General features: G+C 42.4%; 1 protein-coding gene and 1 non-coding gene across 3 annotated transcripts in view; both read right to left on the bottom strand.

The window, feature by feature from the left end:
- Positions 1 to 4,039: 4,039 nt before the first annotated feature.
- Positions 4,040 to 11,753, bottom strand: part of AR (androgen receptor) — a 223,909-nt gene continuing 216,195 nt past the window's right edge. The window contains exons 8-9 of one of the 2 annotated variants that reach the window (XR_006548829.2): positions 9,210 to 11,083; positions 4,040 to 5,969 (exon numbers count right to left, since the gene is read on the bottom strand). Coding sequence is in view for 1 of the 2 variants with exons in the window: in XM_006067772.4 (XP_006067834.1) it covers positions 10,928 to 11,083 (156 nt within the window). In the remaining variant the exon portion in view is untranslated. Of the gene's footprint in view, positions 11,084 to 11,753 lie in introns of both variants that reach the window. The other variant, XM_006067772.4, reaches the window with a different exon arrangement.
- On the bottom strand, positions 8,103 to 8,175 carry TRNAC-GCA. The gene has a single exon. It is a non-coding gene; the product is annotated as a tRNA-Cys (tRNA).

Here is an 11,753-nt window from a genome sequence, read left to right as displayed (position 1 = left end):
TTGCAGGACATGCAGGCTTTTCACAATGGAACCTTGCTCGGATTCATCCAACTATTACTTTTTACTAGTTCCTTTTGCTTTGTTCCAAAGCAGAAGACATATATTCTTTCCTGCATGCTCAGCTGCATTTCCTCCTGTGAATTTTAATGACATTGTTCAAGGCCTGAGTCAGATATCATCACCTCTATGAAGGTGAAATGTTATATATTTTTCTCCAGCATCTTCTCTGACATTCCTATTTGGATGAATGAATGAGGCCCCACATCCATAGAGCACCAAATTGGCAGGCTTCCCACAGCATCAACTATCCCTTATGAAATGGCTAATAATCCTCTCTGGGATATCTTGTCTGCCATCTTGGAAACTTGTGCCAGTGAGTGTCACCTCAGGAAGACCATGGCTTCCCAGGTGTTGGTAGTGGTAAAGAACCCACCTGCCAATGCAGGAAATTTAAGAGACGTGGGTTTGATCTCTGGGTCGGGAAGATCACCTGGAGAGGGAAATGGCAACTCATTCTAGTATTCTTGCCTGGAGAATCCCATGGACAGAGGAGTCTGGCAGGCTACAGTCCATAGGGCTGCACAGAGTTGGACACAACTCAAGTGACTTAGCATGCATGCAGGAAGGCCATGGCAGGTATATGTGGCATAGTAAACAGTGCATGCTGTCACCACAGAGACTGTTGAATACATTCAAAGAGTTATACCAGGTCCAGGTTTTTGATAGATTGTTCTAATGTGAGGAGCCTAAAACTGAAAATCAGGAGATTCAGGGCTTCCAGTTCAGACTTAGGACTGTTAACTATTCAGGAACAGCCTTTGGGCCAATCACATCACTGTTCTGAGTGTCAGTTTTCCTATCTGCAAAATGGGCTTGATCTCTGGTCGGCCTGAATTCAGGATGTTATGAGGAACAGATGAAATCATTTGTCTGGGAACTGAAATGGTGGCAAGGATTCCTATAGCTCTCCTTTAACCTTGAAATAAAGGCTCAACTCTTCAGTGTGGCACGTGTGCACTCACTGACTTTTGCATTTGCCTCTTTATTCTCTTCTCTCACAATCACCCTCTTTTTCAAATTTTTTCACTCAGGCTAGACTATTTGTCTTTTCCCTTGCAAGGTTGCTGTCTCTTGCCTGAGAAAGAATGCCCCTTTCTCCTCTTCAACCCTTTCTTCATTGAACTTGAATCACAGCCTGGACTTCTCTAAGGAGTCTTCCCTGACCTTCCCACTAGACTGGGCTAGGCACCCTTCTTCTGCACCCCAACAGAATACTGCATACCTTAGCATACATTCTCTTAACCATAGCATTCATTACAATTGTCTGTGTCTGTCTGTCCTACTAGTCTAGAAGTTCCATGAGGACAGAGACCATGTCTATTTTATTCTTATGTCAATTACATAGTGGTTAAACAAACAAATGATTGTTGAATAAATGAAAGAACAAATGTATCATATAACTGTATATTGACCCTTGTGAAGAGTCCCAGGAGTCTTTTGAGGTGGTGGGATTCTCTCATAAGATTAGTCCAACTTTAAAATTATCTACTCTTGGCACTGTGTTTAAGCATCAGGACTTGTTTCTTTTGGGGACAAGCATCTCTGCTCAGGTGGTAAATGTGTGACACCCACAGCACCTTTCTGCTCTGTTGACCTCTTTTTTTGGTCTTAGATTTGAAGTGCTCCAATGTGGACTGGGGGACTATTTGTATAGAGTCTGGCTTAAGTCAGTTTTTTAGGTAGTTTTTCTGATTGGTACTCAAAGTTCTGCAAATGGTCTTCTCCTTGTTTGAAGCACCTTGGGAAAGTTGAAGGAAGAGGGGAAGTTGTGGCCTGAAAAATGGTGGCAGAAGAATCTGAGGGTTCAAATTGTCAGCATCTGCCTATTAACTCAGAAAACTAGGTTTTCATACTTCAGTGTGTCTTTTGAATGTTTCTCACTGCTTCTACAGTTGCTATTCCAGCTCCCCCAGTAATTCTCTCCTCTCACTTTCTCCTGCAGTGATATGAAGAAAACCTCTGAGAGTCAGTAAAGTAGGTACTGCAGTTGGAGTAGAGATCCTTGGGCTGTATACATGGGAACCACAGATGAAAAGTGGGGGCTCTTTAACCAAGGCTCTGAACCGGTATGCAAGAGGTTGTGCCTGCAGGCACATGAAGGGGCTGTGACCTGGATGTGCTAGAGCTAGTCTTTTGCCACAGTTTTGTGCCTGGACTTTCTCATGTGAAGAATGTAACATTTGGGCTAGATGTTATCTAAGATCCTTTCTAGCTCTAAAAGGCAATAATTACAAATCAGGGGTTAGTCCAATCTTGTTTGGAGAATAGATGTGGGAGGGTTTGGGGTGGATTTCATGGGTTTAAGTCCCGGACTGGCCTGGTCTAAGGTATTTAATAGACTGTAAACTCACTAAAAGCATGGACCGTGGCTTAACTCCTACTTATCTCTGCTATTTATGAGATCATCTAAATGGTAAACAAATTATTTTACTTTTGAGTAGTAACCCCATCCATCAAGGGAGTTGACAGCATCTATTACACAGGATTCAATTTTTTTTTTGACCCCCTGCCCCAGGTGTTTGGTAAATTTTTATTGAGTACAAACATCAGAATTCTAGTTACAAAACTGTGTTCTAGGGATAATAAAAGGCCCTTTGCTTTCCCCTTTATGTTACAATTTTTTAAAGTGTTGCTGTAGTTTGCAATAACTGTAGTATCCACACTGGAAGGGGCTCTCCATCTCTTCTAGTTCTATTTCATATCTTCAGGCACATTCATTTTATAGATGAGAAAACTAAGGTACAGAAAAGGGCAGAGGGTTGCCCAGTATCATATAGTGAATCAGCAGGCCAGAATCCTAGCTATACACTATATGATCATGATTAAGTCACATATAAGACTCCTGCCTTCAGGCTCTTTTTAATCCATTAGGTGATCGTTTACCCTGGACTTCTGTGCCATTATACTTTTGGAAAATCTATGATGATGATAACTACTGTATCACGAGCTGAGTGGTCAATGGAACCAGGTAGGGTGGCTGTTAGGTCACTCTCTGTAGATCCAAGAGAAGAGAAACTAAGCAATGGTCAGATGGGACTCTTCTGGAGGTAGACTCTGACTTCCACACACAACTCACAAACATTCATATTCTCTCTCTTTACTTAGACACACACAAATACACATCCTAAGAAGCTCTTGTTTTCTTCTCCTCTCCATTAAGCATTGCTCTCCATAAAAGTTTGAGAAATACATCTACTGTGAGGTAATGATAAACATGGCTCAATGTAAGATCCCTCCCAGGGGTTCTGGCATTTTAGCAGGGATCAAAGCCACAGCAATAAGCCCACTAAGTTGGATCGTATACATTTTTACTGAATCCCCAAGCTGGACTAGTAAAGAGGCACTGTGACAACTCCTATTATATGTGAGGACACTGAGATTATTCCAATTATTCCTTAACACATCTGTCACACTTCATTGATGGCCTGTATCTCAAGCCTAGACTTCAATTTAGGATCTCGTTAAGTATTCACACTGAGAGGAGATGGGAGGAGGCTTTGCTTGAACTTTTGTAAACCCTAAAGAAGGCTGGCTCAGATTTTATATTGGTGGTCAAGGATGATATTGGCCCTGAAAACCACTGAGGATGTGAACATGCCCAGCTTAATCTGAAGCTTGGCAAGAACTAGGCTGTGAAGCATCCACTCATTTTATGCTCCCACGAAGATGAGAATGAGGATGAACAGCTGGGTTTTGTGTAGCTTTCTCCTGACAAACTCAGGTTTTCTGATGAGATGTTGTAATGGGCAGCCAGTGTCCATCTGTGCTTACTAGCACAGACCCTTTGATATTTTGGTGGTCCCAGGTCAAATTATGCTAAAGGCCAAAGCGGACAAATTTATAACCCCTGTGCAAAGATTTTTAAAAATACATGAAAATCAAAGTAGCATTAAAAAGTCACTGGGCATGATACCAACTCGACTTCAATAAAGACAGCCAATAAAAAGAGCTAATTAAAAGAACTCTGATGACATTCATCTGAAATTTTAGATTGCTTTATGTTTTAACAAATTAACAACGGTGATAAGAGGACATTAGCAGCTTTTCTTGGGTCTCTTTGTTAACAATAACTTGAGCCTGCAGCCACAACAGGGGCTGTGGCCAAGTTTTAGCTGGCAAGCCAGCAAGGCAGTATTTTACACAATGGATGACATTTCTGAAAGCAGAGACAGAGACAAACCCAGAATCACACATGTATTCCAACAAACAAGTTTCTGCATTTTTAATTGTATTTAGAGCAACAAAAGATTCCAAGATTACAAAAAGAGAATAGAACACTAGCGCTTGGGGCTGGTTCTGCTGCCCAGTGGAGGCCAAGTGTCGTTGTGAGAACTGAAGCCCCATCAAAAGACGTTTCAAGCAAAATGAATGCTTCTTAAAAAAAAAAAAAAAAACTTTATATGATGCTTTCTTTCTTTAAAATTTTTCCCTCAGCATAAAGTAAATTCTTACATCTGGTTACATAGTCTGCTCTCTTCTGCTGCCAAAGTAATCTCGAGGACAGCCCAAGAATGTCATGTCTGAGGCACTCCCTAATCAATACTCCAGTCTAGGGAAAAGCAGAAAGGTGTCAATGAGTTGGGGGAGAAACTATTTTGGTAGCTTGGGTCATCCCAATGGTGGGTACTCTCAGCACCTGAGTGGCTTATGGGATTGAACAACCCCACAGGCACATCACTGCAGTACAACACCAAGGGCTAAAGCTGGGAGAGACTGCAGGCTTGGTTTATCTACTGTGCAAGGTACAGAGTTCCAAAATGTGAAGCATTAGCCCAGGAGGGCACCAGCAGAGAAGCAGTATCATTCCAGAATTTCCTTTCCTTTGGGAATGGATGTGAGTTCCAGTATTGGTGGCCAATGGAATCTGTAGCTATGTGACAGCCTTTTAAAGTAATGCATGTGCAAACTGTTTTAAACCACAAGGGCTACTCAGACCATAGCTTCTCATTTAATTCCATAAAAAGCTAAGAGAGAAGTGGGATAAAGAAAGGAACCAGTACTCTTGCTCAACTGAATTGGGGTTAAAACCAATCAATGTGTATCATTTATTTTATGGCCAAATCTAATGAGGAAAAATCAAAGATGAGTCAAAGGCTACTTTTCCCTTTAAAACTCTACCTGTTAAATTAAAATATTTACCACTTATATTTGGAATGGAAACATTTTGAATGGTTTGTTACTTCAGCTGAAGTGTTTTTAGATGAGTGACTGATTGTGGATTTTTCTGCCTTCACCTAGAAAAGGTTAAGGATTGGGAGGCTCTGGGCAACAGACCCCAGTGTCAATCTCTGAAGAAAAACATCCCTACCTGTGGGTAGAGATGGACCTGTACCTACAGATATACTACTTCTAGTACACTGATAATTTTTTAACAAATAGAAACACATTTTCATTGTCAAAATCTTTACAGAACATATCCAAAATCAGAATTAGAGCACATAGACACCCAGTAGCAAGAGCACCTCAATCGCAGGTGAGTGAATTGTTTGAAATGGAGCACTTGCTCCAGGTTCCCAAGTGCAGGAAACTGCCCTTTTCTTACTGGGGTGATGAAGAACAAAGAACACCCTTTCTTCTTCCAGCTGCACAGGTCCCATTAGGGGGCCACTGGCTAATCGTTTGGGTGGGCCTTTGGCCCCAAGTATGGGCCTTCCCTATGGTAAATCCCAGTCCGTTTCAATGGGACTTCACCACCCTTTACACATTCATCTGTCTTGGGCTAGTAAAGTGCAACACATAATGTACCCTACCCTTTTCCCTTCTCTGCTCCTTTGCAAGGCCTGTGAGTCAGGCCTCAATATGAACAGAGATCTCTTGGTTATCTGATCAATGCAGGTGTCTTTTCCATTCTGAGAGCTTCTAAAATGTAGCTGTGGCCTCTCTTACAAGTACATGGTATCAGCTATGACCTGGAACCAAATATAAAGGTACAGAGAGAGGTAAAGCTATTAGAACACATTATATCTATATATATATAATTCAATTTTGAAACATGGATACAAATACTCATTTACAATATATTTCAACCTTCTGCCTTAAACTGCAGAGAAATTTTTTGTGCCATTCAAAGTGGGCAGAAATGAGGATTTCCGCCTGCTGTCCCTCTAGTGCAAAATCTAATCCTTTAAATGCTCCCTTCTCAGCAAGGGCTTCACATCTTCAGATAAGCTAACCTCAGAACTAGCAAACACAGTGGCCAAGACAGCTCCATTTCCAACCATTCAATGATGGAGCTTTAAGAATATGCTCAGCAACTACTACATGAAAGGAAAGCTAGTTCTTTTTATAAAAATCACTTACTGAAGGACCCATAATCCCATTATTTTTCAAAATTATCTTCCACTGTTCTAAACATGTATATTGTGGAGGGGAAAACCCCACAAAACTCTTATAAGTCAGTCACCAGCAAAGTCCTTTAGTCTGTTTTTGGATAGGTTACCAAAGAGGCACTAATGTTTGCTCCCTCCCTGCCCTTAAAAATTTTGGTAAATTAGCAGATACAATGTAATCTTTGGTTACATAATGTTATGCACTGTCTTTTTTTTTTTTTGGTCTCTTTATTTTTTTTTTTAAACTGCTTTCACAGATTTTCAAAGAGATTAGTGGTGAGAACAGACCCGCCTAATAAAAGGCAGCAAGGGTAGAAACTTCCTTTTATTAGATAGTGCACATGATAAATGGATTATTTTGACTTAAGTTTGGGATTGGATCTTGTGTTTTAGCATTCCTGATTCTCATGACCCCCTACATATAGTTGAGCATGAACGTCAACCCCCTTGGGCCCAGTGTCCTCTCACCTGGGCAACTGCCATAAAATAATTAATATTCAACCTCTTGTCTTCCCAGGGCCATGTAGGAACCATGCAGGGATAGTTATTAAGCTGTCTGAAAGGAGTCTCATGAAGTGCAACCCTAGCACAAGACTGAAAGGGAGTAGAGGGAGTGGCTTGTACTTTTGAGTCATGCCCAGTATCAAGAAAGAAAAGAGGACAAGGCCATGTCTGTGCTGTGCCTAATGAAACAAACACTCAGAGACTACTTGATGCTTAACATTAGATCATTTGTGTAGTATCAATATCATGTGGATGGTGGACCTATTTTCTCTTGAAGTACAAATAGAATATTTCTTGCTATATATTCATATATGTATATAGAAGTAGAATATGAACAGAGAGGGATTCTAGCATCAGCGCATTATTTCTCAACCTGGAAAATCACTTCAGCAACTACCCAAAGGACAGAGTGAAACTCTCCCCCCCGCCCCGCCACCTTTTTAAGTGCCAGTTAACATATATAAAAATATATGTATTACTGATTATTTTTTTCAAAGATATATGACAGAATCCTTCAAAAATCTTCTTTCTTGTTAAAAAAATAATGAACTCTCCAAGAACAAAGATACTGTCTGTGGCATAGAAAAGCTATGGAACAAAGAACCCAACCCGCATTTCAACTCAGAGGCCAGGTCTGGGCAAGCTGCCCAATGAGCAAGAGCTGAAACTGCCACACGACTCTTCCTTGACCACAGAATTTATGAACCTGGCAGCTGTGTGCTGCCCAGCACAGATGGGACTTTCTCCTTGGTGCTCCTTCTTTTTCTCTTCCTCACTCTCCATCCCCATTGAGCACTGCAAACCTTTTTGGGGATAGTCTCCATGGCTTGTCTGGTGAGTGATCCTCATCTTTAAGCTCACCAGGTGAATAGGTGTGGGTGGCCGATCCTTCAAAGGTGAGCACAATGTACCAACTGTATCAAATCTGTTTGTAGAGCAGAGTGCATGCAAAATGAGACTTCTGGCAATTATGCTGGCTGGAACAACAATGGCCAAAAGAAAATAAAAATCCCCCTTTCATCTGTGGGAGCCAAAGCTAAGCTAAAATCTCTTTTGCTCACTGAAAGTGAAATCAAAAGTGAAATTGAAGTCGCTCACTCGTGTCCGACTCTTTGCGACCCCATGGACTGTAGACTATCAGGTTCCTCCATCCATGGGATTTTCCAGGCAAGAGTGCTGGAGTGGATTTCCATTTCCTTCTCCAGGGACCTTCCTGGCCCAGGAATCAAACCTGGGTCTCCTGCATTGCAGGCAGACGCTTTACCGTCTGAGCCACCAGGGAAGCCCAGTGCAAAAACAGTACACCTAAATCCTTGTTTAGGCCATTTTCTCCTTGTCTTGTCATTTGGGAGTTCAGAGTAATCTAGTTGTTTCTGTTTTTAATTACACTGCCATTTCACTGATTTTTGGCTTTCACAAGTGAAAAAACATATACTCATAAAGACAAGAGTCACGATTGGGAAATCTATAAAGATGAAATCCTTGATAGCCAGAGAAATGGAAAGGAGAGCATCTAGTATTTACAAGGAGAGGTATTAGAATAATATACTCAAATCCATGTACCACAAAAGATGAGGATCATTTCAAAACAGATGTAAAGGAACTATTAAAAAGTAACCTAGTTTAAATGAATAGAGTGGTGGATTTTTTTTCTCTTTAAAACAGCTAAAAGTGATTCCGTAAGCCAAATGGTGTCATAACAAAGAAAAACAGAATTGTTCTATCCTACCCTATAAAGAGAACCTGTCAGCTTTAGTTTTCTCCAGCAGACTTGGATTGGTGTAACACACATCTTAAGTTCCCCTCTCCCTTGTTATTTAAAGAAGCTGTTTTGCAGGTTCATTTGGCTATTAATATCAGCAGAAATCAGGGGAGGAAACCCATGTAGATCATATCATGTCACTCAGAAACTATCTTCTCAACAACAAGTAGAGTGAACTAGCTGAAACGGGCAGCTTGGTGACTGGCTTCTAATTTGTTGTTTAGCAGATGAATTTAAGAGCTATGTGAAGAGACAGTGGCCAAGATGAGAAAGTAGGTAGGCATTCCCCAGTACTCGTGACTGGGGGACAAAGTCAACAGAACAAAGGAGTGCCAAAGGACTATATGAAACCAGTGTTGCTGGAACACACCAAGTTCATAGGTGGCAGCCCATCAGAGCCACACCAACCAGACCTTTCCAAAGGAGGCCATGGTTCGGTAGTTTCAGTATTTCAGCTTCCTCTGGCTGAGAGGCAGCAACAAAAGTGGCTGAGTGAGTATGGCCAACGTTAGAGCCCAGAATCAGCAGCAGAGAAGGATGGTGAATAAACTCACCAGATGGTGCCCATCTGGCTTTAGATTTTGCTTCTGAAAACTTTTAATTTATTAGTTAGTATTCTCTTGATTTCTTCTCTCTTCTTTCCCTGACTTCTGCAGGTGGATATGTTGGATGGAAAGGAGAGCATTTACAGGATTTCCGTTTCTAGTGCCTTCCTTTTTCTCACATTGGTAACAGAGTTTTCTCTTCAACACAGATCTGGGTAGCCCCTTTAGCTGCTCTGAAGGAGGAAGTGGGCATTCTTCACTTGGTGGGAAGGTGTCATCTCTGGGGGACAAGGGCAAGACGCCCAGCTTGTCCAATCCCGTTGATACCTTCTTTCCAGTTTGTCTAAGGTCTACAGAGTTCTGAGAGTTCAGTTGAGGAGAGACATATGGTAAGAAATCTTTGAGCCTACTGGCATCTAGAGATAGACATCAAGACTGCTGACTTGTTAGCCTTCTTGGGGGTGGGAGTTCTTAGCAGAGAGTCTGAATGTGCCCAAGGAGTGGATAAGTTTCACCACTGTGGCTGTAGTGAAGTCTGGTGAAGCTCGGGCCCAGAAAACACAGAAGGGAGGATGGACGATGCTTGCAGCTGCATGGAGTCAGGCAGAAAACATTCAGGTCTCTTAAAGGTAGAGGCAAAGAAGGATCAAATCTTCAGTGTCCTAAGCAGGAGAACAGTCAAGCCACCACTTCCTTTTCCTCTGACTCTAGCCCTAGGCTCCTCCCTGAGCCACAAATGGAAATGCAGACCTGGATCAGAATGGGGCCTTACAAAAGGTCAGATCTCCCTCTCCTTCTTGCTGGTCTGATTCTTCAGTGGAAGTGGCCAAGTTTTGGCTAAAGAGAACATTCAGTTCAAAGCTCTTAGAAAAGATATTGAAAGTCAATTTGAGGGTGGAGGCAGAGGATGCAAGAGAAAAGGGACTGGTGTGGGGAGGCATTCCCAACAGACAGGTTTTCAAACATGAAGCACATTTTTCAGTACCATGAATTGTGCTGCAGTTGAACAGCCTAGCTCTCAGGGGCCAAGGCTGTGGGCAGGTACTGGTGATCCATCCGTCCTATCTTAAATCTGCCCCCATCCACCTCAGTTCTGGGGTCACCCTGCCCTCTAATGGCAATAGCCATTGGCAGAAAATAAAGTCTCCCAGGGAGAGAGGGTTTGGGGGAAAAAAGCAGTGACTCCCCATGGGCTTGCAATTTTCACCTTATTCTAGTTACTGTTGGCCTCTTTGGTAATTTCTGTTTTAATATTTTTTATGAGGGAAAAACCATAGTGTGTTTTTTGTTTGTTTGTTTGTCTTTTGTTTTTCCAGATACTCTTAGCTCTCTAAACTTCACGTGGCATTAGGTGAGTAAACGTTTGTGTAGCTGGCACACAGCATAGTGCTATAAACAAGCACAACTTGACACTGTGCCACATGAGGATCATCAGAGATTTAAAGAAATACAACAGCATTCAAAACACAGATAAGAGCCACAGCAGGGAGTACAGTCTGAAAGTGCCATGGGAGAGTCAGATAGGTAGAGATAGAAAAGAAAGGAGGGAAAGAGAAAAAAAAAAAAAAGCCCAGCAAATAGAATTCAAGAACATCTTCATGACAGACTGTACATAAATAGAGGAAATTCCCCAAGGCACTGCAGAGAAGTAGTGCAGAGTTAAAACAGGCAGAAGATATCTGAAAAAGGGAGTGAGGTGGGGTAAGAAAATGGGGGCTTCCAAAGCTTCACTGAGTGTGAAAATAGATAGGCTTGACTTTCCCGGAAAGGATCTTGGGCACTTGCACAGAGATGATCTCTGCCATCATTTCTGGAAAGTCCACGCTCACCATGTGAGACTTGATTAGCAGGTCAAAAGTGAACTGATGCAGCTCTCGTGCAATCTGCAGGGAGACAACAAGAGAGGGAGAAAACAGGGTTGACAAGGAGTTGGCTTCTTGTCAGGGTCTCCCCCACAGCCTTTGATTTCCTCCTCCTTCCTTTCATGTCCTTGGGCCTCTGTGAGTGTGTGTGTGTTTGTGTGCGTGAGTGCATACACACACACGTGCACTAAATTGTCTCCAGGGAGTCACTGAGAGGTCCCAAGAGATCTCTTAAACCACTGCAAGCTCTCTGACTCAGGACTGAGTGTTCCTTTTCCCCAGCACACACACACACACATACACACACACACACACATGCACGCACACACACTCTCTCTCTCTCACACACACACACACTCTCTCTCTCTCACACACACACACACAAACGTACATGCACATGACTCAAGGAAGAGGGGAAAAACATCCAGGTCTGTTTTGTCTGCCTAAAGAACTTATCTACTCTAAGCCCCTTCTCTGAGTCCCAGTTGCTCTGTTCTCAACTCCTCCACCTCTTTCACAACATCCAGCTGGGACACTGTGACCTGTGTTCCCTTCTTCTTCATTGGATTTTCTTCCTGGACCACACTCAAAGCCAGAGGGGAATGGAAGCACCTCCCAACAGGTGGTGCCAGACCCTAGAAGAGCATATTATCACTTGGCCCTATCAGGCTACTCTCCCTGACAAAGCACC

Source organism: Bubalus bubalis, chromosome X, assembly GCF_019923935.1.
Source record: "Bubalus bubalis isolate 160015118507 breed Murrah chromosome X, NDDB_SH_1, whole genome shotgun sequence".
In the NCBI taxonomy this organism is placed as follows: domain Eukaryota; kingdom Metazoa; phylum Chordata; class Mammalia; order Artiodactyla; family Bovidae; genus Bubalus; species Bubalus bubalis.
The sequence above is the reverse complement of the archived record's forward strand: the minus strand, read 5'-3'. Positions and strand labels throughout refer to the sequence as shown.